Genomic DNA, 27,883 nt, shown 5'->3' on the forward strand with positions numbered 1-27,883 from the left:
TCAAAAAAATCAATCAAGAATTGAGGAAAATCTGGCGTAGAAACCAAAAACAGGCTACAGAAATAATATATAAGGATTGCCGATGTGTAATCAACACGAAAAATCCTACTAAATGAAACTTGTTTCACTGATAGAGAAATGCGATCTGCCACTTGTTCAAACAGGATTTCTCTCCTTTGTTTTTATGATATCGGATTAAAAGCTCAAATTTCATTTCACTAAGGTCACTAATAAAGGAATTATATAAAAAAAAGTTGAAAAAAAAATAATTTGAATTCTGAAATTTTGAATTTAAACTATGTTTTTCTCAATCACTAGTTGCGGCACGATCCTACTCATTAGAGTTATTGTTTCTAAAAACGGCTCCTGTCCCCCAAACTTGCCCCTCCTCCTGGGCGGTTACGTGAGTATAGTGGTGTGTGAAGTCGCGTGTGCGTGTACGCTTGTGTGTGTGCGTAGACTGAGTGTATGCACGAAGGCGTGTGTGTGAATTTGTACGTGTGAGAGTGTGCATGTGTATGAGCGTGCGTGTGTATAGGACATGGATACCACCGACCAGGAGCAGCGGATTCCAGGGGACAGTGCTCAGGACCAGAGGCCAGTGGGCGGTGGTGCAGCAGAGGCCTCTGGTCCAAGCTGAAAAAGGAATCAAACGCCGAGGACGGTGAAATGAGAACAACAAGCAATCGTGGTTGCTCAAAAAAAAGTCGCATTTTCCACTTTTGTCCATAGGCTGCCGCACTGTGAGTCGGCGAGAAAATGACCGACTTCGACTCCATTACACACATGAATAGTACCAGTTCCAACTGCGGATACAAGGGGAGAGTCATGGGGGTCATGACCCCCCCCCCCCTAAACAATCCACAATAGTATCCGTCCACATTGTGTTCAAACACTTTGAATAAAATGTAAACGATTTCAGTTTTTTGAGAGTAAATGTTTGAAATACTACAGCTTTTTTCATTGCTATTTTTAACTTACTCCGGGTCAATTTGTTGCTTTTTATTGACACCCAAGCAGTTTCAGAATTTTTTATGCCCAAAATCATAGGTTCGTTCGGGGGGGGGGCAATCGCCAGCATGACCCCCCCCCCTAAGATGGCAGCCTGAATCCGCCCCCTGACCAGTTCATGAAGAAATCAGGCAGGCGACTAGCTCTGAAGAGTCGCAAGACCATCACAGATATTTTCTTTTTAACTTACAGTAGATACAACTGTTCGACCTATAAAATATTCCAAAAGAAATCTGCAAAAAAGCATTTTTCTCCTATTTTAGCCTTTAAAATTCAACACAAAACAAGACATTTTCAGAAAAGCGGTAAAACACTGATTTTTAAATGGCTACAGTTTTAAAAATGATCCGGGTCTTTTTTTTCTTTGGAACTTAAGAGCCATTATTTTGAAATTCAGACAAAAAACGGAAATTTTGGCAGTGACCATTTTTGATTTTCCTAATTTTTTTATACCTCAAAGTAGGCCATAAGAAGTAAACATTCTGAAATTTTTAGCTTTCCAAAAAATTTTTTTCGCTCGTTAAAAATTCCCAAAGTTTGACGTTTTGCAGCGCTTTTTAGAAAAATTCTAAAAGTCGCATTTCAGTGCGCTTTAACTCTTTACAGAAACACCACCCTACGGTTATATTTATATTTATTGGTTGTACTGTATCTAGTGATGACGACTTCATAGTTATTTTGGTTGGGGGTTGTTGCTTTCTTCAGATAAGGGGTCGCAAAGTATGGATTTTATCCGTTTTCGCGCAAGTTGAACCTGCGTTATTTCCCCCAAAAAGCCACCCCCCGAAAAAAATGTAACATATACTGAAAGTTTATATTATGAAGAGAGTAAATGACACAAAATTTGTTTGAGGTTTAATTTTTTTTTAAGAGAAAAATGCCCTGATGTTTTTCAAATTATCAAAAATTGTGCTTTTTTGATCACAATTAACTCAAAACTGCATCACTAGGAAAAAAAACCTTTTATATATTATGGTACCTGGCTATGTGTAAAACATCATGAAAAAGAAGGCAGCATGGGATCTCTTCTTGTTTTCCAGAAAATAATTTTTTTTGTAACTCATTTTATGCGTTTTCTCGTACGTAAAACGTGTGTCCAGTATGCAGATTAGATCTTCTAAAACTTTAAGGATGTAGTAAGAATGTATATATGTGTGTATAAAGAAAGAAAAAGACTAGTAATACTTTATTTTTCTGATTTTTACAAATTGATGTTATTTTAATTGCAGGTAATTCAGAAAACGATAAATCGATATCATATATATATAGATTTATCGTATCAATCCCAAAATAATTCTTTCTTATTTATGTCCGTAGCAATGGAAGAAATATCATGAACAATATCTGTTTCACTTTCCTCTAAATGCCTTTTTTCTATGTCATCTTCAAATACCTCTAAAAGGCTGTCGGTTCTTGATAAATCAGTATTATCCGTTTTTTTTTTCCTTTGTACATCGGTTAAAAGCAGCTTCAATTTGACTTTTTGTCAGATATTCGTTCGGTTGGAATATTTTTATGTCTTCAATCATCTCTATTCTCATTGCATGTTCTGCAACAAAAGAGAAAACAAAGAAGAAAACATTTTGGAAATTTCTTGTGAGGGGTGGGCTCTCCCAACTCGTAAAAGTACACAATTTTCATTGAAACAAATAGAATTTCTTTATGAAAAGTTCCTTTATGGTAAAAAACCGGCAGAAAACAGACGTCCGACCAAGTAGAACATGCAATGAGAACAGAGATGATTGAAGACATAAAAATATCCCAACCGAACGAATATCTGACAAAAAGTCAAATTCAAACTGTTTTTAGCTGATATCCCAAGCAAGAAAAAGCGAATAATACTGATTTATCAAGAACTGACAGCCTTTTAGAGGTATTTGAAGATGACATAGAAAATAGACATTTAGAGGAAAGTGAAGCAGATATTGTTCATGATATTTATATATATATATATATATATATATATATATATATATATATACAGTTGACTCTCTGTTTAAGGACTTTCAAGGTACCACAAAAAACCGTCCTTAAGTAGAAAGCGTCCTTAAATAGAATGCTTTTACACTGCAGTAGACCACCTGGGACCGTGAAAAGTCGTCGTTAAATAGAGAAAGTCGTTAAATAGAGCGTCGTTAAATAGAGAGCTAACTGTATATATATATATATATATATATATATATATATATATATATATGATATGGATTTATCGTTTTCTGAAATACTTGCAATTAAAATACCATCAATTTGTAAAAATCTAAAAAATAAAGTATTACTAGTCTTTTTCTTTCTCTATACACACATATATACATTCTTACTACATCCTTAAAGTTTTAGAAGATCTAATCTGCATACTGGACACATGTTTTACGTACGAGAAAACGCATAAAATGAGCTACAAAAAAAATTATTTTCTGGAAAACAAGAAGAGATCCCATGCTGCTTTCTTTTTCATGATGTTTTACACATAGCCAGGTACCATAATATATAAAAAAAAAAATTTCCTAGTGATGCTGTTTTGAGTTAATTGCGATCAAAAAAGCACAATTTTTGATAATTTGAAAAATATCAGGGTATTTTTCTCCTAAAAAAAATTAAACCTCAAACAAATTTTGTGCCATTTACTCTCTTCATAGTATAAACTTTCAGTATATGTTCATTTTTTTCGGGAGGTGGCTTTTTGGGGGAAATAACGCAGGTTCAACTTGCGCGAAAACGGATAAAATCCATACTTTGCGACCCCTTATCTGAAGAAAGCAACAACCCCCAACCAAAATAACTATGAAGTCATCATCACTAGATACAGTACAACCAATAAATATAAATATAATCGTGGGGTGGTGTTTCTGTAAAGAGCTAAAGCGCACTGAAACGCGACTTTTAGAATTTTTCTAAAAAGCCCTGCAAAACGTTAAACTTTGGGAATTTTTAACGAGCGAAAAAATTTTTTTGGAAGGCTAACAATTTCAGAATGTTCACTTCTCATGACCTACTTTGACATATAAAAAAATTATAAAAATCAAAAATGGTCACTGCCACACCTTGTCTGAACTTCAAAATAATGGCTCTTAAGGACCGCATTTTGTTTGGACATGAGTTTTGAAAATCTAGTTGGTCTAGTTAATGATAAAGTTTTCTCTTTTTTTTTTGGTGGGGGAGGGGGGGGGTGAGGGAATTGTAATTTTTAATATTTCATCCTTTTCTCCCCATGGGAAAATAAGGAAAAAACAGAGATTGAAAATTAAATTCCTTTTATGGAAGGCTATCGTCATACATTGTAAGCTTAAGATGCATCCTACCTTAGAATGGTCAATCCATTTGTACGACGGGTGTGACGTTTGCACTTAATCCATGATCTAAGTGGGGCGTAATGATACGGGGGAGGGGCGACGACGAGGGCACGAAAATTAGAGTTAGAAAAAATTAGGAAACTTTTCAACCACTTTGAGCTTATTTTTGATATTGGCTGCTGTTGCACTAAACTATTATACATATAAGTCTAAAATGTATGGTTTTCATAAATATTCCCTTACTTTTTTTTCCCTTTTTGTCATATTAATAGCGCTGATTATTTTTGCACATTTGGCACGCTGAAACTGGAGAGTTCCAATTACTTAAAGTAAAAAACATCCGGGACCAAAAAAAAAAAGAGCATGCTATGAAAATTATGACGTAAATCGTTTTAAAAAGCGTAACATTTTATCCGTACCAGCCGCAATTACCCACTAAATTAGAGCAAAATTTGGAATGGACACCCAAAATATTCTTTTCCTTTTTTTTTTTCGTGAAATCTGAAGAGAAGAATGAACTCGTAAGTGACATGGCAAGTGCTTTGGGCTGTACTTTCAAACCTGCCAAATAATTACACCTGAAGTGAATTTAGCATCCTGCGAAACACGATGTTTTCCTCTTTTACTGCACAACCCTCATTGAGAAGTGTTTCGCCCAACTGAGAGGAAAATTTATGCGTTATAAACATTTGCTGCCAAGAAATTCCAGCAAATCCTGTGGGCGGTTGGGAGATATTTATGGGGTATGAGAAATTTAACTTGTGTTTTTTCATTGCCCAAGTTTAATGTTCTGCAAATACTGGCGTTACGACAAAACGTGTTTCTATATCAATGCAGCATTGTTCTTTTAGACGTAAATTCAAATTTATCGCCCAATAGGTAATGTAAAACTTGGCGACTTCAATAATTCCTTTGGCAAATTGCAACTCCTATGATTTTAGAAACTGTAGTAGCGAAGTATGTAACTTTGTGGAGTGTGTGCGACGAGTTTTACCTAATTACGTATTTTTAAAAGCAAGAAACGTTTTGTTTTCCATGAAGAAAAAGTCCCTGAATCTAGAGACGCAAAGTGTGTCCGTTCGTAATGTGTTTTTATTTTTACAAGACTGTTGTCCATTCATCACGGCAAACTGTAAGCTAAGAGCTTGGATGTAAAATTGCATGTTGGACTTTTTCGTATTAGCATTAGTCTACCAAGATGACTGGCTGAATCCAGTGGTGCCTATCCCCCCAAGTGCAAGGACGCCCCCCCCCCAATATCATAATGAGCCCCCCCGCGAATGCGAGAGCCTCCCCAGAAAAAGGAAAATATCCTCATAAAAATCTATCTGCGTCAGTCCCCCCCCCCCCCCCCCCCAAGGTGGGCACCCCTGCTGAATCTCATGCATAAATCAAAAAAGATGAGTGCTTTACCAAATGTTCTACAATAACCTGGCTTTGGCAGGTTTCAGCATATTTGGGGCTAGAAGGTTCGAGTAATATAATTTTTGAAATTGCGTCAAGAACAAGTACTATTTGCATACATTTCATGAAACAATGAAATTTCACTCCGTGATACATATTTTTTGAAAATGATCCATTTCCTGAACCTAGGAATGTAAAAAATGTTTCCCTAATCCATTTTCAACAGTTCTTTACTGTTACCTTGAATTATTTTTTATTGTTACCTTGAATTATTTATTTATTTTTTTGCGGGGGGGGGGGGGGGGGGGGGGTCATGTCAAGATCTGCTGACTGCTGAGTTTTTGCGAGTGCTCCAGTAAAGACAATCTATAACAACATAAGTGGTTCCTTTTAATTGTGTAGGTACGTCGCAAGAAAACTCGTTTTTTCCATCTTCTTGCAAACGTTTGCAATTTGGTTTTACTCTGAGAAAGGAGTCTTTGTTAGTTGAATTTAGTGACATTATCAAAGAAACACGCAGTAATTTTCATTAACTTTTATGTTGTGACCTTTGTATTATAGTTGTCATATGTTTGCGGCCCAAGCGAAATAATAAAAAAAAGATTGAGTACCGTTACAGAAAAAAGAAAACATGGATTACAGAAGGAATTCTCAACCGTTCCTCCGGCCACGGGACAATTTAACCGGTCCTCGCCCCTCGGAGACTCCATGTTAAAGAATATTCTTATTAAAAGGAAATTCGCATAACCTTTATCCAATTTTCTTCAAACGTTAATTTTCGATTATTTTTCGTGATTTTTTTTTCCTTAAAGACTTATTTACTTATGTATAATACCAAAAATGATTACAGTCGGATCCCGACTTACGCGAGGGATGCGTGCCAAGACTCCTCGCGTAAGTCGAAATTTCGCGTTGTGGAAAAGTGTTGTGTATGTGACATTTTAGAAATTTTTAAACACCTTTAAAAGTGTTTTAGACCATTTTTTAACTATGACTTATCGATACTCACATAAAGAGCTAAATTTTTACCGTATTTTTAAAAAAGCTGCATTATTTAAACACTGCACTGTAAGAGTACTATACAGTAAATACAATAAGTTTCATTTATAACTTAAAAATTGAAGATGATGATTTATGCTACGTAATCTGATCGTCATTCTAATATATTTTTAAGTACACTACAGTAGCTTTGCATTTGCTTTTATAACATTTAAATCTATGCTGACACCCCTCTTTCAGGGTCTTTATTCTCTACAATACAAGAGCAGCTTCCAATTTTATATTGTTTGCATTTTGCTTAAACATTACTCTGCGAGCTTCATATTAAAACTAAGGTCTGGACTTATACGGATTGCCTTCTCTTGACTTTTAATTATATGTATGAAAGATTCACTCCATACCTTATTGTCGTGTTACCTTCTATCCACTTTCTAGTTGTTAAAGCGTATCAAGAATCTTTAACTTTTCTTATACTGTCGCAAACTTTCGCTTTTTGTTTTCATCTTCAAACTTTAGGTGAAACAACGTGCCTAGGTGCTACAATATTTCATCACCTTTCATATTTAGAATAAATACATGATAAATGAGGAGTGGTGATTATACACACGAAATAAAGCTTTGTTTATAATGCGGTGTGTGGGAACTTGCGCAGTCAGTGATGCTGAAAGGATGAAAGTACATTCACGAAGTCAATGTTTAGTAGTGAATAACTAAGCCGAAACTTAGCATCATGATTCCTTTCCTAATACAGTGAAACCTGTGTAAGTTGACCACTTGCGGTGCAGTGCTTTGGTGGTCAACTTAGACAGGTGGTCAACTTATAGAGGGTAGTAACGAAAGCATTTTTTTTTTTTTTTTTTTTTTGTCATTTCTTGCCCCATGCATTCATTTTTCCAACTAATTGGAATACTTTAGACTCACTTTCATAGTTTAACATTACTTTAAAACAATAAGTAAAAATGCTTTTAAATATTTTTAGAGATTATTTACCAGAATAATAAATTAAATGAATAAATATAATGCGTAAATTATCATACAAATTTAAAATCTCTGTAAATCGATCGAAGAAAAAAAAAATCTCATTGCTCATGAAAAAACTACTTAATTGACATTAACAATTCCTAAAAATTCATAACGAGTCAAAAGTGACTTAAATTCTTCATTTGATTTTTTCTTGTACATCTGTAACAATGGTAATATACTTTTCAACGAAATAACTCCTTAATGAAGTTTGGCTATTTATTTATTTATTTTTTTTAATGTCTGGTTGCTTATTTGATGCATAACTGATTAAACTTTTAGTACAATCTAATGCTTTTGACAAGGGGTCAACTTACAAAGGGTTTTTTGCAATACTCCAAACCAAAGCTGGTGTATATTAGTGGTCAAGATAGACAGGTGGTCAAGATAGAGAGGTTGTCAAGTTACAGAGGTTTTCCTTCATTATATAAGATAGGACTAATTCCGTTCCTGACAAAAGCGGTCAACTTAGACAGGTGGTCAACTTACAAAGGTAGTCAACTTTACAGATTTTACTATATTTTCGTGTTGAGAGCGAGAAATTCGATTTAGCTCTAAAATTTGTTGCTCCTGAAAAACTCGTGTTATAGCCATTTCGCGTAAGTCGGATCGCGTTGTAGCGGGAGTCGACTACTTATCTTTGCATTTAATTACCGTTGTAAGCAAAACATATTAAAATTCCTATACTTAAGTTGCGTTACTGCATCTTCATAACTGGTCCTGGTAAAGTTTGATAAGAGTTTCTCTTTACTCTCTCTAAAAACTCTTTGTTAAATTCATGTAGTAAAAAGAAAAGAAAAACCGGTCCGCGAATTTTTTTCATAAATTTTTACTGGTGTCAGGATCTTAAAAGGTAGAGAAAGGTTGATTTAGAGGGAAGTGATAGCCATGATTATATGTTTTCGTGCAGAAGCTTTGAATTTTTTTTTTTTTTTTTTTTTTACAATTCTTTTTCAGAATATTTCCTCATGATAAGCAAGAGGATCGTGAAGTATTTAAGAAATTTCCTAACATAAAAACCAACCGACATTTTAGCGAAGAAAATAGTCCAATATCTTTTTTCTTCTAATATTTAAAGTTTCAGGGTTTTATTATTTTCATCTTCAATATTTTTTATCCAAGTATTTGCTTGAAAATTATAGCGCCACCATGAATGTAGTTTTTGAACAGGGGTGCCCACCCCCCCCCCCCCCCCAAAGTTCAATGGCGCAAATTCTTACCCCTCCCCACCCAAATTTTTCTCAACCCTCTTTCCCTTTTTATATTTCATTTTTTAGCCCTCTTTTCATTTATTCATGTCCGAATATTATCATATTCAAAATCATGTTCGAGTCTTTTGAATTGATTACGAATTTCAATAGTTGTCACTAAAGAAACGCATATTTTTTTAATCAAGTATCAATTGTTTGCACATATGTAATTTGTTAAAGGGTTCCCTTTTTTTACTTGGAAGAGGAAGGGAAATATTATATGTCCCAGCTTCAAGTCTTTAGGAGTTTACCTGCGGGTTTAAGATTGTGCTGAAATGCAACAATATAAATTATCAGATTATGCTACATCTTTTACATAAAGATACTCGTACACTACTACACAACTTGAGAGGGAGAGAAAATTTTTCTTTGAAAAAAAAATGTCTTCAATTAATATTTCAACCTTTTCTTTGTTTCGCACTGTCCATCTTGTTTTTCACTATTTTTAAAATAAAATTCGCAATTACATTAAATCTAGAAAACAACTTCCACGCTTATTGGCAATCTTAAATGCAATCAAAAGGTGTTTTGTAAATTTTCATACGAGATAACAGATTTTGCTATGATAAACTTTCTGAGTGGGTAATTATCATGAATTGCTTTACACTTTATGTGCATGAAACTTATGTTTCTTCTAAAACATAAAAATATGCTTTGCAACTAATAAGAGTTAAACTCTCTTCACTTTTTTTTTTTTTTTTTTTTGGCATTTCTGACTCATGTCAAATTTAACTGTTTATAAATTACAAAATCACCATATAAAAACTATGTTTATTATTTTTCTTCACATTGCTTATACATCACGTTAAGAACTTTGGGAGGGGCGCGGGGGCGGCTTCATTGCCCTATCTGGCTACGGCCCTGGCGTACCTTTTGAAGATTTTAACCCTCAAAATGTATTGGGTACTTAAAAATAAATCAAAACAGAGCGAAAACATGAAAAAAAATAGGACATTTCTATGTCGAAAATTTAGACTCGACGAATATCATCCATCTTCTTCTCTTCCTTCTAAGTGGAGACAATTTTTTCACTATTTTCTTACCTACAGCAGCTATTTCGGGATATTTAGAGAAAAATGTATTTGCCTGCAATCTTTTTAACAAATTGAACAAACAGCTTCCTTGACGTCTTACACATGATCTTCTTCTTCCATTATTTGTGCATGAAATGTCAACATTTTTGGCCCATTATTTGGGTGGGACAAATGTAATAGATGCTGTCATATTGGCAATATTTTCTTCTGGTATGGGGTTCTTTTTCATTTTCAAGAAACCACACGAACCAAACCCCATAGATTTCATCCCGAAATATCATTCATAATTTGGAGAACTTTTTTAAAAAATCAGGATTTATCATATAGCACACTAGAAACTGAAAAATGAATTACATAAACTTGCAAAAAAATTATTCCTGAAACAAGCTACAAAATTATCAGCAATACATTATAACCTCTAACAACAGAAGTTGTGCCGATGTATATATATATATATATATATTTTTAATAACTTTTCTCAACATTTTTTTCCCTTTGGGTTGAAATCATTCAACAAAACCGACCCTCATTATATGTTTGATTGATATTCACCTTAAACGGACATAAAACATAGAAAGAAAAAAACGATGAAAATTTAACCAGGCAGGGATGCTCACCAAGAGGATCATGACGCAAACTGCGCCTTTAAGTTTTTAAGGTAATGGTCTGAGGTATTTTTCCATTGTGGGGGCACTCCAGTTTGGGGGGTCTTTGTGGTATCGGGGGGGGGGGTGTCATTGCTCTCGAGAGGATGGACATCCCTAGATCAGGTGCCGAATGTTTTTCTTCCTAGAATTTGATAATATTCTCTTGATATGACTATTGTCTATTATCGGTATGTGCCCTGAAAAAGCTCAATTCCAACTCCAACTGTCCGACACTAAATCGTACTATTAAAAAAAAATATTTTTGGAAATAGTGTAGGTTGACATTAAAAGAACGAACTCTCCTCACTTAATTCCTATAGTCCAAACACTTTGCATTTGGGGTGGACTGCTCCAAGTCTAACTTTTTTTCGAAGCAGCATATTTTTAAACACATTTTCTCGAAAAAATTATTGATTTCATATTTTATACGAAAGCACCAAAACAATAATATCATTGCAAGATTACTGAAGATTTCTGGCGCAACTACGGCATTTTTTTTTTTTTTTTTTTTTTTTTTGACACCTCCCACAGATGGGTTGGACGTCATGTAGACAAACAAATGGCAAAAGGTTGGGCTTCATGAAAGCAAAAACCTTTTCTTCAGCCATCTCCAGAGCAATACCCTAGGTATTAAATTTTCAATTTGTCAGCTAACACACTTTGAACGTGCAACGCCTCCAAGAGTTCCAGTGGGTGTCCACTTTTCTTTATCACGTCCCGTAGATCATCATTTTTTGGTGGCGTGTGCTTTGTCCGTTTGCCTGAACTCCAGTGACTTGGCCTCCAACTCAAGCATTCTATTTTATTTACAAGCGTAACGTCTCTAAGTAATTTGGAGTTCTTAGGTCAAATCCCATGAGAAAGAAAAGTAAGGAAATAAAGAAAAAATGGAAAATGAAGAATCGAGACAAACCAAACCCAAAAATTTCACTTGTTATCATTTTATCAGAATGGGCTTTTCTCTACGTTTAGTTTTTGAATTACATAAATTCTTTAAGTATTTGTCTTACACTTACATGGTCTATTCTAATGTAAAAATGATCAGAAAGCATATGAAGTTCAAGGTAGTATTGCATCTTACCGTACCGAGAGATATAGCCGATATGAATTTTTCTCATTCAGGCCGAACCAAAATAAAAATCTCGAGATTTTTAAAGCGTAATTGAAATTTCCTCTGCTTAAAATGATATTAGTTTTCATTTTCTTTTCCTGCTACAAATTCAATCACGTTTCAGCAGGCCCGTCGAGAGGCCATGTCAGCCTCGTCGGAAACCAGGGGCCCGGGCCTTGGGGGGGGGGGGGGGCGACACTGACGCAAAAAAAAGAAAGAAAGAAAAGAAGGAAAGAAAAAAGAAAGAGAAAAAGGGGGGGGGGGGGACTCCGAATAAGAGAAAACGTAAAGATAAGTAAAATTTACTCTTTTGATATTTACTGTTGTGGCATTTAAAATAGAGTTAATTGTTTTCTAGTAAGCAGGTTTTTTTTCCCCTCCACTTTTTTTCTATTCCCCCCCCTCCTTTTTTTCTTTTCCCCCCCTTTTCTTTTTTCTTCTTTTTTCTTCTTTTTTTTTGGGGGGGGGGGGGAGTGTCCCGGTGACAAAACTGGCAAAGGGCCCGCCTTGGCACTCTGCGGCCTTGCGTTTCAGTATCTGCATTTTTTTATCATCATGTTTTTTTCAATCTCGCTCTCTATCTCACGCATAAACATAATACAGTTGGGTGAATGAGTTAATCATTTAATGCAGCGGTAGGCAACTCGTCAATCGCGATCGACCGCCCATATTTAGTCGATCGCGACTACATTCTGGAATAAGTTTTTTTGTCAGTGTAATTAATAAACATTATTTTTCTGGAAATAAATTAGGCTCAACCTGTTAATCAAGTCATTTGAAAATTTTTCAAAACCCTTTTACATAATCATTGGAAGCGCCACAATTTTTAATTTTTAAGAAAAATTTTCTTTTTAACCTTTTGTCCTTGAAAAATGTCCGCGCATAGTTACTATGGAAAATGAATCATTCAATGTATATTATAATCGCAGATTAAACTTTGAAGTAGCATCAATAAAATCTTATATTTGTCATACTTTTATGATTTCTAGGTTCTTTACAAGCATCATCTTGGAACAACTTAAATTGTCCAGCACCTAGAGCCCCCAGACAATGGGTTGAGCTTCATTTTCCGGAATGGAGAACTAGTACATTTCCGGTGCCATCCCGGCTACGTCATGAGGGGCAAATCTGTAGCTTATTGCGTCAACAATGTGTGGACGGAGGCGGCACCAGAGTGCGTGCCTATTCACAATGGTAAGCAAATAGTACTTTCAACGATGCAGACTAGGAAGAGACTTTTGATTTGAATATAAATTTTCCTTTGTATCTGACATTCTTATGTACCGCAAAATATTAAGTTGTTTGGAGCAAAATATAATTGGATCATCAACTAATAATTATATTTATACAATTACGATTTCAATAACTGATGTTTTTTTTTTTTTTTTTTTGAAAATAGTTGATCCGAGATAAGTGCAGTATGACTGAGGTAACTTGATGCTTGACCTTTTACCACGATGTTTCGTTTGAAATAGGAGAATTTCTTGTTGCTGCTTATTCCAGAAGGTTTATTCAAAAGTCCAAGAGTTCGTGAATCTTTAAAAAATCGTACGCTAAGTTGAGAATTAGATATCAGGTCCTCATACAGAAGCCCCCATATAGTTTCAATGGTGGGAAGGGGAGGCCTAAACTTAAGTTCATTTAGTGCAACTTACAGAAGTTTTTCCCCATTGACATATGTGAGAGTCCCCGATATGACCATTCCTGAGTCTGCTAACTCTGACTTGAGCAGATTTCTCACAGTTAAATGCGAGGCGACTGCCAGAGAAGAGTCTGAGAATACCAGGAGAATAGCTGAGTAATTTCGACATTGCCTGATTAGAGGTCTTTATTTGTGATTATATCTCAGCAGAGGTTAGAATTCCACAAGAGATTAAAAAAACTATGGATGTCTTCGTGTGCAAAAATGTCAGCAGTTTCGTTTCCAGGAAGACCAATGTGTGAAGGAAACCATTGAAGAAATATCCTACACTGTTCTGAGAGTAGTACCTTTAGGTCTGACATGGATGTTCCATCACTGACTGTAGACTGTAGTTCAGTTGCTCAGATGCTGAATAGCACTGCTGCTATCACCGAAAAGAGATAAAATGGAGGGAGTGAAGACTTTCATCCGTGAAGCAGAGGCCCCAAGTCATGTGATAGATTTTAAAGAAAAACATTGGAAGAAATCGGGTATCTTCCGCTAATTTCACGCAAAACGTTAAACCATTCGTCGTTGTTGAGTCACGTGACTTGAGGTCTTTGCCTCAGTTTTTGCTAAGCCAATGATTTTACTTGCTCCCTCCATTTACTAATTCCTGCTCTAAGGCGGCTATCTTCTATCTGGAGGTTCAAATGTCTGCAGATGCAATTTCGGGTATCAACGCCCTAAGTGTCTCTTTTACGGCAACGACTTCAGTCCTAAAAACTGAGCAGTGGATTGAATTTCTTAGTGGTGTAATTAAAGGCGTGTCTTGAGATGGAGTGGCGTGATGCGCGTGCGCCATTGTTCTTGAGAGAATGGGCACTCTTAAATTTTCATAAAGCATATATAATTCCTTAATGCCATAACATGCTTTTTGTCATTTTGTTATATTTCAGCCTAAGCTCTTGCAAAGGATCATCTTAGAGTTTTGTAAAAACGTCCTTCAACAAATTTAAACGTGCCGATGAAAAACTTGCCGTAAGGAGAAGTGTTAGGATTAATTCCTTTCTACGAGTATTTATAGTCCTTAAACGCGCAATCCTTTTTTAAGTAAATAGTTTTCTGCGTTGTTTTCTACAATATTTGATGTGAATGTTAGGCTGTTTTTTTATTTTGCGCAGAGAGAGAGAGAGAATTTTCTCTGGAGTGTAGACCCATCGGGGCTCAAATGCCACCCCCTGGCTTTGAAAAATCAATATTTTAAGTAGGAGTGATTTTTGCTGTTTTTCGATTAAATTTGCATTGAGTATACACACTTTGTCCCTCCCCCACCCCCTGAAAAATTTCGAAATGACTGGCTTTCTCTAGGGGAGGGGGGTCCTGCGTTCATAACAATCCTATCTAACATGTCTGTAGGCAGTAGACTCCGCTTAATGTGATCGCGGTTTATGTTATCATTCGCTTATCGGTACTAAAATCACTGGGTCCCGTTTCTCTATATTCATTTCCCTGTCAAAATGTCGCTTTATGTGATCATTACATAGCTTAATGTAATCAAATTTCGAACCAAGGATCGGGTTTCCGCTAAAGTGATCAAAAAGTTCTTCTCCGAAAGTCAAGATTTTACAGAAAAGTTGACAGGGGAAAAAATGATGGTAAATCCTTCAGACGTGACATCTAAAGAGTTTGAGTCATGGATGAAAACTAATAAAAATATCTCAATAGCTTCTGCATTAACGCAATAATAAATTTGCCAGATTGTTACAGTTAAACTGGCGGATAATGGAAATGATGAGTCAAATTAAGAATTCCTTGATGTTGAGTCATTTCCAACTAAGTGCTGAAATGAGGAATGCATTGAAAGTGTTAAAACGTGGAGTACAACACCACTCCAATGACTTAAAAAGTAAATAAATAAATAAAAGCGAGCAACTTATAAATAAGCGGAAAAGTTGTAGACATTCGACAATTAATGATTTTTCATGTTTTGTATGATTTTTCCCATTTTAAGGGTAGGCTGACACGTCCCAGAGTGGGCGGGGGGGGGGGGGGTAGCTAGTGGTGCGATCGCCGCGGGGTCCAAGATATGAGAAGAGGGTGCCGCATGGTGAGCATCGACAACATAACTATTTTGTTTTTATGTAATAATCATTTTTTTCTAAGTCTGAAATTTTACTACATGTAAAAGAATAGTAGCTATAGATTCTTCTCTTGTCTTTTATGTCAACAGTGCCGAATTTAGCTCCACGATGCTCACAGATTGACTAAAAATCTCCCCCCCCCCCCCCCCCCACATCCCCTTCCCCCATATCTTTAAAGAAAGACACAATTTTCGAATGGAAACCCAAGTAAAAAGAAGACTTTTTGCAGAAACGCTGACTTTTTTTAAAAAAATCTTTCAGCTATTTAGTTGATCGTAGGGTCAAACACTGTGTTTAGGCCGAATTAAATTATTACTGTACTTGGAAACTATTTGAATTTAATGAGACTGACGGAAACAAATTTCGTATAAAAAGTAATAAAATAAATGTCGTCGTGGAGTATAAATTGCCAGTTCCGTTTTCATGAATAAAAGCATAATCTATGTAAAAGAAGCAAAATTGTCGCTCTTTTGTCAACTATCTACATTGACTGATAGAAAAGTTGGTTCTGTATGTGATGTATTGCGGGTAAAATAATGTAATAATTAAAATAACAAACGTTCAACTGCTGCGAACTGAAAATATAAGGAACATTTTTTTGGGGGGGGGAGGGGAGGGGGAGAAGGCACCTAGATAGGTCTTGCTCCGGTTCCCGTTCTGTCTTTGACAGTCCTGTTCAAGGGCATACCACAGGTAAATTTATCTATTTTTTTTTTGGCAATAAGGCTTTAAACCAATGATTCTGAGATGTTGAACCCCTTGATTGCGCAATTGGAAAAAAATCTAACTATGACTGATGCTGAAAATAGTGCACCCCAACTTCAATCATCTGCAGAATCTTACAGAACAGCCTTTTTTGCTAAAAAGTTGTTTCCTTATTGTTAATTCGAAAAAAAAAAAGTTGAACGTGAAAATATATTGAAAAACCATTTTATATCGAAGGAGTTAAATATATTAGCATTCACACAACTGCATTATTTTTAGTGCTGCCCTCTATTGATCAAAAGAGAATGTAGAAATATATCTCAGCAATATAAAAATATGTTATCAAAGGCAGGAGTGACCCCTAGGAACAAAGGCGCACCAACCTCCCCCCCCCCAAAGATTGCATAGACCCCCCAAAACCAACAGCCCCCCAAATGAGAGAACAATACTCCTTAAAACAACCCCCTCTAAAAATTTCAATGACAGTATTATTTTGAGGAAGTTCTCGCTCTGAGGGGTTGCTCGTAATGTTTGGGGTGTTGTGCCGTAAGGCCCCTATATTGGAGGGAGAACCCCTGTTATAGGGGTTCTATTGTGCCGTATTCCTTGGGGGGCTGGACATCCCTGCAAATCCTAGTTTAAAACACTGAAATGTGACAAAGGCAGTGGTTGGAAAAACTACATTTTTTTTTTTTTTTTTTGTAGCGAACTACAAATACTTTATTATAAAAGTTGTTAACTACAACTACAACTACTTTTTTCAAAATGTAGCAACTACAAACTACTTTTGAAAAGTAGTCGCTACTTTAAAAAAAATAGATTAATAAAAAGCATACACATACACACCGTTTGAGGATTGAGCAAAAAAAAAATTCAAAAAGTGATTTAGATTAATAAATTGGCTCATTTGATCATGGAATGAAGAATTATTTTTTTTTCCTTTAATTAGCCAATTCGTTATTCCAAACATTTTTTACGATTTTTAACGAATATTCGCCGCAAGAAAAGATTTAAAAGTTGAAAGAATTCCACCTTCAAATGTTTTATTCTTTCCTGACAGTGAATATTTAATTCAAGAAGTGCAACTCGGCTACTGGAAAATGCAAACAGACGCAGTCATAATTTGATTTAAATTTTACATAGACATAAACATATACATAAAATTGAACGTTTCTTAAACAAGTTTTGAGCTTCAAGTTAGGGGTCCGGACCTGGACACCATCTCCTTTCTTATACCACTGATAAAATGAAATAAAAGCATTTTTCAATTTTACCGAATAACCTCAAAAACTTACAATATTTAGTAATTGACTTTTATGTTAATATATCAACACTCAATCAGTAAAAAAGAAAAAAAATAAGAAATAGGAAAAATATCCCAAATGGTACAAGTATGTATAATCGAATACATATTAATAAATATCCGAAATGTGAAACATAACTATGAATGCTTACTTTTCTTCAATGTACAATTTTAAACTACAGTGGACTCGCGCTACAACGCGATTCGATTTACGCGAAATGGGTATATAGCTAGTTTTTCTCGAGTAACGCATTTTGGAGCAAACGCGAATTCACTGAACTAGCATCACTGAAAGTGACTACTAGTATCGTATACTAGATCGTACTAGTCGAAACATCTCTTTGTCAATGTACAAATCGCCACTCTGCATCTTTTTCATTCTAAATATGAAGTTGATGATACATAATTTCACATAAGCGGGCTATTTATTTGACGTTTGTGTGAAAATGGAAGGAAAAATAGAAAGTTTCTGACAGCTAAAGAAATGTAAAGATATTCGATATGCTTGAACAACTAAAAAGTGCGTCGGATATAATTACTGTATCTACTGTACAGTACTCTTCTAATGCTGCATTTTATTATTGCTACATACTATAAGTACTGTACGGTTTCATTTCATACCATTTTCCTCCATTGATTTTGTGCATCCTAATAAGTGTTTTTATTCAGCAACAAAGCTTTTTTTTTTTAATACAGTAAAATTTGAGTTCTCTATGTTTAAAATTCGAAAATTTGAAATCAAGAAATGGGTTAAAACAATTTGAGGCGTATTTTTAAGTGTCTAAAATAACTGGTATGTTCATAAAAATTGTATAGAAACGGGAAAATTTCCGTTAGCATACATTTCTACAACGCTATAATATTTATAGTTAGCCGGCCAGAGGGCAGTTCAATATCATCCTCTTCAATAGCATTTACAGTAGCTTCCATATCAGGTGGATATTGGCACAATAATTTCATTGATATCTAAAATGTTCATCCACGGGACATTTTTTGTTACCAGAAAACACAAACGCGGTACTAAATTAGCAGTTATCGCTTACTCTTTTCCTTCTAAGCCATGCTCTATTCAAGGTGAATATTGGGGAAATGTGAAAATTTCGATACCAAACAAACTGCGTCAACAGATAGAACGCAAGCCGTCAAAATAATCTGTCTGAGGTCAGCTCAAAATTTTCAGTTTTACGAATTTGGTGGGTGCACGTTTTACTTTTGTAAGACTTGCACCAGTCAGATTCGTTTTTTTTTTTTTTTTTATAACTTTGTTTAAAAGTAGTTCGCTACAAACTCCTTTTTTTTTGGTTATCGAACTACTTGCTAGTGCGCTACACTACAAACTACTAAAAAATGTAGCTATACAGTAGCGTTGCTACCTATAGCGCGCTATTTCCTACGACTGGACCACTGGACAAAGGGGGTTCCTCTACTAAACTGCGGTCCAGTACTTTCAATCCAGTATTTGGCGCCATCTATTGGCGAATGTTTTAGTTTTTTACATTTGCAATGCGTAACTATTTAAAAAAAGCTGCAAGTCCAGTGGTTCCCGACCTGTGGGCGATCAAGGCCGTATCCAGAAATTTTTTTCGGGAGGGGCCCGGATTAGCACATTGTCCTAACACACACACACATATAGTATATATAGACACAACAAACGCATAAAAATGTTAACACAGAAGACTTTTTGTCTCGATTTTTAATGATTCCACTCTTTGGATGTTGTTATTTTAATTTCTTATTATTTTTCTTATTCACCTTGTAGTGGTAAGGATAACAGGAGAGTGTCCCTTTAAGTCGGATGTAGAACATCCATGATTTCAGGGGGTCCGGGGGGGGGGGGTTTCCCCCCGAGAAATTTTCGGAAAAAAAAATCTGTATTTTGAGACCTTATATTAGGTAATTGAGACCACAAAAATATGAAAAAAAAAAACTTGGCAAACAAAGTCTTTTAAAAGTTATACATTCTTTTGCAAATCAAGATCAAACAAAATAAAAATTGCTTGCTCGACAAATCATGGAACTTAATGGACAGAGAGGAAAAACGAGAGAGGAGAAAAGAGAAGCACTTCGTCATCTGCTCATATCGACTTTTAGTGAAGTTTGTTTTTGATCACTCCCCCTACCCCCATTTTTTTTTTCATTAAATGCCCTACAGTATGAAAATTGTACAAAACAGTTTAAAAGAAATGGTGTAGACATTCAGAAAATAAGAACGGAAGAGTAATATTCTGGCCATTTGGACAATTCATACTTTATTTTCTTGATAAGATACAAAATGGAAGAACTTTTCAAGGAATTTCAAAAACTTAAATAATTTTCAAAGACTCTCGAACAGGTGAAATTATTTGAAGCTCTTTATTCACACTTTTCAAAAGTTGGTTGCACAGTCTTACAAAATGATTATAACTTTGTAAGACACACCCGTTTTAAGTTAAAAATAAATGCAACGAAATATTTCTCGAAACAAACTTTTTTTTTTCAATCACAAGTAGTGCAGAAAATGAAAGAGAGTAGAGTAAGTGTTTTTTTTTTTTTTTCTCATACTAAAGGTACAGTGAAACCTGTGTAAGTTGACCGCTTGCGGTGCAGTACTTTGGTGGTCAACTTATAGAGGGTACAGGGTAGTACTGAAAACTTTTTTTTTGTCATTTCTTGCCCCATGCATTCATTTTTTAACTAATTGGAATATTTTAAACTCACTTTAATTGTTTAACATTACTTCAAAACAATAAGAAAAAATGTTATTTAAATATTTTTAGAGATTATTTACCAGAATGACGTGTAAGGTATCATAAATTTAAAATTTCTGTAAAGCGATCAAAAAAAAAAAAAAAAAATTGTCTCATTGCTTATGAAAAACTACTTACTTGAAATTAACAATTCCTAAAAATTCATAACAAGTTAAAAGTGACTCAAATTCTTCATTTGATTTTTTCTTGTACATTTGTAACCGCGGTAATCTACTTATCAACAAAATAACTCCTTATTCAAGTTAGGCGCATTACTTAAGATTAGCCCAATGTATTTCGATGGAAACATAAATATTCATAGGTTTTTTCTTAAATGTCTATTTGTGCTTATTTGACGCATAACTGAATAAACTTTTAGTACAATCTAATGCTTTTGCCAAGTGGTCAACTTACAAAGGGTTTTTTACAATACTCCAAACCAAAGCTGGTGTATATTAGTGGTCAAGATAGACAGGTGGTCAATATAGAGAGGTGGTCAAGTTACAGAGGTTTTCCTCCATTATGTAGGATAGGACTAATTCCGTTCCTGACAAAAGTGGTCAACTTAGACAGGTGGTCAACTTTAAAGGTTTTACTGTATTAACAGTATGCAGTAGAAGTAAGAAAAAAAACAAGCAATAACAAAAGAACTTCCATGATACTGAATTCGGCATTAAATAAATGCAAGACAAGAAACATATCAGTCACAAAAATGATCTTGAAAATTATGCTACAAAAACGCGAAAATCGTGATTTTTGCATTTTTTACTCAGGATGTATCAAGGAGCTGAATTTGGCACATCTTGGTAACAAGATACTCTCCTAATCGGAAACTAGGGGCCCAGCCTTTGGGGAGTCCCCGGCTCGAAATCAGTACAGTGTAAGTTTTATAAGAGTTTTAGGGGGAGGAGGGCAGGGTCGTGCACAGAGGGGAGAAGGAACACCTGTTCGCCCGGGCCCGAGCTTAAATAGGGCCCAATATTTTTAAACCTAGGGTTGAAAATATGGGTAAACAATACGGAGGGCCCCCTCCCCCCAAAAAAAGACTTTGGTAGACTTGAAAAGTCTACCAAACTGAAAAGTCTACCGAACTGACAAAGGGCCTGCTTTAACCCTGGACTGCCCTGAATTGAATTGGGAAAGAGAGCAGAAAGTCCTAATTAAAGGTTTAAATTTGAAGTATGTCTTGAAGCTAATGAGAACTAGAACTGCTTTTTCTGTATTTCTGCAAAATATTATAAATTTTGAACAGTAGCAAAATTAAGAAGAAAAAAAACTTTGTTATTTTCCTTTTCTGACATTAGGAATTAAAAAAAAAACCTTCTGTTTTACGGTACAAAACATTTCGGGTTTCGGGGGGGGACCCGGGCCCGTCAGGCCCCCCCCTCTGGATACGGCCCTGTGGGCGATCGCTCCCAAATGGGCAATTTAGCTCTTCAGGGGGGTGATAAATTCGAGAGGGGGAACGGGGCAATGAATATTTAAAAGACAAAACAATGATAATAAAAGACTAATGGATATCGAAATTTAAAACGTATACAAGACTGATTGATAAAGAGTTTAGACCAGGAAAAAAGAACAAATTGAAGTTCAAGGGCTTCTTCCTCACACTTCGATTGAACCTTAAAGAAGTATTTCATCAACCATAAAAAAAAAATATGAATTTTCAGTTTCATTTTTTTTTTTTTTAATTTTAAGTGCCAGTGTTTTTAATTCCCCCAGATTAAAACTTAAAAAACGAAAATAATTTCATAAGAATGTACTTCGTTTCTGAAAACTACGTCAATGATCCGATTTGGCATTTCCCTTCAAATACCTATCAGTTCGATTTGGAAAATAAAGGTACATTTTTTTATTTGATTATATATTTTAAATTTAAGAGTGTTTGGATGAAATTGATTTGTCATATACATTTCACTTCAAACTTAAATTAGGCATTTATGTTTTCCATAATATTAAGATTTACTAAGCTATGGTTTTTTTTTCAAGGAAGAAGGGAGGGGTGGTGACTGGTGAGTGTCGATGGGTGCCAATCAATCTCTGGATGGGAGTGATATGCTCAAAACAGTTGGGAACCACTGCTCTAGTCTGATTTCAGTTATGCTGATGAGGTAAAGGGGGATTCCTAAATAACGAACAGAATATCTTAAAGCAATAACGATACACACAAGTAACATACATTGCTCGCCAAATTATTAGACTAAGACTGTTTTAAAAGCAAATTATTTATTGATATCATAACTACAGACACATTAACGAACAGTGAAATCTAATCTAATTATCTAATATTTAGTATGCATTCCCTTGTTCTTGATGAGCATTTTTAAGTCTTTTTGGCATACTTTTCACAAGGTTTACACCATTTCTACAGTGCTCGCATCTCCCAACATTCTCTCCAAGGCACACAGATGCTTACCTGGCCACCATACTCTCCTGACCTGTCACCAATCGAACATGTGTGGGATGTGATTGGACGCCGTTTGCAGACTCCAACCCTGCCTCGTTCAGAAGACGAACTGTGGCAAATGGCTGAAAGGGAATGGAGAGTCATCCCTCTGGACACCATCCGCACCCTTATTCAGGGTCTTTAAAAGAGGTGACTAGGGTTGGACCATCTCCCGAAACAGGCTGTGGGGGAATGAAATTGGTGACGTAGCTCCGGAAGCACTCGCGGAGCACTTTAAGACGATTTCAATAGGAAATGGCATTGCTTCGCTCCTATTTTTGGACATAAAAGCATAATTTGGAAAAAAAAAAATTAAGTCTTCGTGTCTTAATTTACCTTCTTTGATACTAGTGTCTCACCCATATTTTACGAGAAATATTTTGAATTCGAATAAAATGGAAGAACAAAACTTGATCATGAGTGATTTCAAACGATAATTATTATGAAACTAAACCAAGTTTGACTACAACTTAAAATAATTTTATTAGAAGAAAATGGTAATCTATTTGAGTCATTAAATTCGTAAACTGCTACAAAAAACCTTTTCCTGATTTGGAAGAGAAAGTACTGTTATTCATTTACTTTAAAGTTTATCTTCAAAAAATTGTAGAAGAGAGAAAGAATCATTATTAATATTAATAATATAATAAATTAATATTAATTCTAAGAAGTAAAAAACGAATTTTTCAATGAACAATGATTGAATTTAATAATATATAGCAACTATATTAGTTCAAAATAGTTATATATTTACATTTATAAAATATATACAACAACATAGAGGGAAAAATACAAATACTCAGAAACTGATTACCACATGGTAATACTTCATTTATACGTCTTTTATGAAAGTAATTAAATATCTCATGAAGCATTTTTAAAGCAATTACTGTTATTACAAGCAGATATTTCCCAAGTACTGTTACTCGTGTATAATGGAAAGATTTTGTAACTACTCTGTTGATTTAAAATGCAAATAGCTGTGTACATATATTACTACAATAAATACATATATTAAAATATTTTTGCAGAATATTAAAATAACTATAGAGGAATAAGTACGGAATATCAGAAGCTGGTTGGTACCCTCAAAAAAATTATCCTATGAAATATTTTTAAGATCAAACCTTTACTTTAAACTGATATTTCCAAGAACTATTGGCTGTGACTTTTCAAATGGATACCACTGATGAACATTCAAAGTATGATCAACTATGTAATTACTGATGTTTATGATTCAAATAAATGAAATAAGCTATAATAAATACATATACTGAAATAATTGCATTTGTAGAATATATGCGCAACTCTAGATGGAAAAATATGCGTTATACGAAACTGAACATCAAAGAGATGCACCGCCAGCCCTTTCATGTTTTCGACTTGATGCTCAATTGAAGAAATTTCGAACTTATGTTAAGCAATTTTTGTTAAATATTTTGCTTCTTGTGTACAGGTAAGTATGTTTCATAAGAAGATTTTAAACTCGAAAAAAAAATAAAGAATAACCACTCAGGTACACAACTATAAAACGGAAATAATTATGAAGCGATACGAATTAATACGAATTGAAATGAAAAGATGCACAAGTCATCAAATATATGCATATTTTTTTTAATCTCCAATTAATTTACATTCTTAAATAATTTCATTCAATAAACATCATTGATTATGAAATAACAAAAAAGTGCATAACATTTCAAATTCATAGGTAATTTTTAAAGTAACCACTCTGAAATCCATAACTATTCAGGGGCGGACAGGATTCCCCCAAGATAGAACCAACCTTGACTCCCAAAGGTTTCAAAAAAAAAAAAAAAAACTCGAAAGCCCACAGGTGTAAGGGGGGGGGGACACCCCTAAAGCGCACAGGTTTTAGTCCGTAAAAAATTAAGTAAAGTAAAATAAATAAACCGAAGGTACACAGGTTCAAGGGATGACAGAAAAACTGAGCTTAGGTTTGAGGAAGCAAGAAAAAAAAGAAAAAGAAGAGGCTCAGGATTGAAGGGGTGCAAAAAAAAAAAAAAAAAAAAAAAGAATGAAAAAAAAAATGAAGTCACACAAATTTGAGGATGCAAAAAAGTAATAATAACGAAGGTGCACTGAGGGCGAATCGGTCGGCGGGCCCGTCCGCCCTATCACACTGTCTGATCCCTTTTTCTCCAATTATACCAAAATCTATGTTGCAGCTGCTCTTAATTTTCGTCATTAGTTATTTCATTTTTGCTTCTGTGTTTTAAATTCATTATAAACTACACCCCCCCCCTCACCGAACGAAAAAGGGAAAACAATATAGGAAGGAATACTAAGAATTAAAGAATTTATTTCAAAGCACTGGGATAGTTTTTGAAAAATAATTTAAATAAAGTATGAAAAATTCTCCTGTTTCTTGGAAATGTCATGCCCAGGGCACGGGCAAGGGGAGCCCGTGCGATAAACAGTGCGAGCAGAAAAATTAAAATTGAAGATGCAAACCAGTATTGAGCTATGGAAATACGCAAGTCAGTGCTTCCAGGATGACGTCAGAGACGGCCGTTTCCCCCCTCCTTTAGCCACGAAGCGGCGAAACTGGAAGATCAAAGACACGGTCCCACTCTCCTTTTCCAACACCCTGACCCTTATTGACTCTATGCCTAGACGTGTTTCTTCGTGTATCGCTGTCCGCGGTGGTCCTACATCCTACTGAGCCGACGCCGTTCTCGCTCTGTATTCTGCCTATCATTTTGAAATTAAGATCACTAATTATTCCTTGCTGTCTATGTCTTGTTTCCAAATTTCATCACTTTATGACCACTCCTTCTTGGTGTTGCATTTTCAATGTCGAGCAGTGTATATATATAGACTGCTCAAAACAATTAGGGGAGCACATGGTTTTAACAAAATTACGCAATGATGTATACCAATAAGTAACATAAAACGAATCATCCGTAATTTAAAGCTTACCAGGAAACGGATCAAGAAAACTTTATATGAAAATCAAAGTTCATGACGTCAAAAACCAGAAAAAGGAGATAAGGACAGAAATCGGGATAATCCAAAAACGTCTGTTGTATTGCTGTAACTGTGAAATTCGATTGTGCAGTATTTGTTTTTGAGACAAGGTTACTTGAGAATGACTCAACAATGTGATATACCTGAATCCATGGCATGGCATGGCATGGCGTGTTATTGGCAGACTGGAATCCGAGCAAACATAACGTAGTGTCGCGAACGCTGTTGGAGTCGCCAGAAGTGTTATTACGAGGCTGTGGAATCGATTCCAAGGAAATGCTAAACGTCGACCAGGGCAAGGCTGGCATGCTCCACTACAACAACTGATGACCGGTATATACGGTTTACAGCCCTTCGAAACAAAACAGAGAATGCTACGCAGCTGCAAAGACAGTTGCGCTTGGCTACAGGACGAAGGGTGGCCAGCCAAACAGTAAGTAATCGGCTTCATGAAGGGGGGGGGGGGTTCTATGCACGTAGTCCAGTGGTCTGCATTCCCTTTACCTCATGCCACCGTGTGGTCCGAAGAAGATGGGCTGCTGAACATTGAGATTGGGAGCAACATGGTTGGAGCTAAGTGCTGTATACAGACGAGTCTCGATTCAGTCTCGAGTGTGACACCCGACGTGTTCCTGTATGAAGGGACAGGGGCACTCGAAATAATCCTGCATTCGTTCGTGAAAGGTCACAAAACTGACGACCTGGTTGGATGGTATGTGGTGGAATCATCATAGGCGGACGTACGGGCCTGCATGTCATTCGGAATGGCACTTTGGCGGACCGAAAGTATGCCGACAAGATACTGCGACCTCATGTCATCCCTTAAGGTGGAGACCTTGGAGATTCCTTTGTTTCCTAGGATGATTATGCCCGATCATATAGAGCTCCTCTGGTGGAGAACATGTTTGAAGCTGAAGCATTACAGCATATGGAATGGCCAGCGTGCTCTCCTGACCTGAATCCAATCGAGCATGTTTAGGACATGCTCGGACGACGCATTGCTGCGCGACCAAGGCCGCCTGTTACTGTTTCAGACTTGGAGATTGCACTTTTTGAGGAGGGAGACAGTATTCCCCAAAGTCAGATCGATAACCTCATTGCATCCATGGCAAACAGGTGTGCAGCAGTCTTAGTTGTTCGAGGAGACCACACGCCCTATTAAAGCTCTTGCCTCATGTCTAATTATCGTTTACAAGTAACCAAATTGTTGCCCCAAATAATCTTTTCATGTTTTTCCCATATTTTTAAAGAATTAAACCTTAATTCCAAATTTTTTACGTCTTTTTTTCTGTATTGCGTACTTTGATACGCGCGTACTATCCATTGTATGCCAATACGTGGCTGTCTCGTGCGGTTTTCTTCACTTTTCTGCTTACTCCCCTAATTGTTTTGAGCAGTGTATATATATATATATATATATATATATATATATATATATATATATGTCTGTGTGTACTGGAAAATGTCGAAAAAGTAGAAATATTCGACAATATCTAAATAAGACGGGAAACAATAATGTTTTCAAAAAATAAAGAAATGAATAGACCAGCGTTTCCCAAAGTCCCCGCGGAACCCTTGGGTTCGGCCGAAATATAAGAAGGGTTCCGCCATGAGTTAGTCATTTCATAAATTTATTTTTCACTAATTTCAAGAAAAATGAAATAATCAACATCAAGAATCTAAAATATCGCTCCAAACTGAGATAGTAATCGTCCCAGTGTCTTGCATCGCTATGCTAGCATAATCAAGTAACTAGCATCTGACTTCAGGAAAGTTTTTGATGAAACTTTTGAAATAGTGCATTATACAAAATCTCGTTTTCTCCCAGTCAAGACTATTTAGCAAGATTTATGAAGACATGGGTAGGCAACACAATTCACTTCTTTTAGGATGAAATGAGAGTTTTTCAACTGGAGCAAAAGGCATTAATATTTTCACCTGTTTTCAATGTTCCACACGAGGAACAAAGGCTGATAAACATTTTGTCGCCTTTTTCGGTGAACTGAACGAAGTGGCTATTTTCACTCAAAGGGAAACAGTAACCACATTTGTTGTGAAAGACAAAATAACGACTTTAAAAATAAAGCTGGATTTTTGTGTTCCCTGTCTAAATACAGTTTTAAACAGAACAGAATGTTTTGCTGTCTGAAAGGGAATTTCTGCCAGAAAAAATCTCTATGA

The 27,883-nt window shown here is 35.6% G+C and overlaps 1 protein-coding gene across 1 annotated transcript in view; it reads left to right on the top strand.

Moving 5' to 3' along the window:
• LOC129231406 (uncharacterized) overlaps nt 1-27,883 on the top strand; it is a 65,259-nt gene that overhangs the window by 24,954 nt on the left and 12,422 nt on the right. The window contains exon 2 of the mRNA XM_054865713.1: nt 12,756-12,960. Coding sequence (XP_054721688.1) covers nt 12,882-12,960 — 79 coding nt within the window. The 5' untranslated portion in view covers nt 12,756-12,881. The remainder of the gene's footprint in view (nt 1-12,755; nt 12,961-27,883) is intronic.

The sequence above is a fragment of the Uloborus diversus genome, chromosome 10 (genome assembly GCF_026930045.1).
Source record: "Uloborus diversus isolate 005 chromosome 10, Udiv.v.3.1, whole genome shotgun sequence".
In the NCBI taxonomy this organism is placed as follows: Eukaryota; Metazoa; Arthropoda; class Arachnida; order Araneae; family Uloboridae; genus Uloborus; species Uloborus diversus.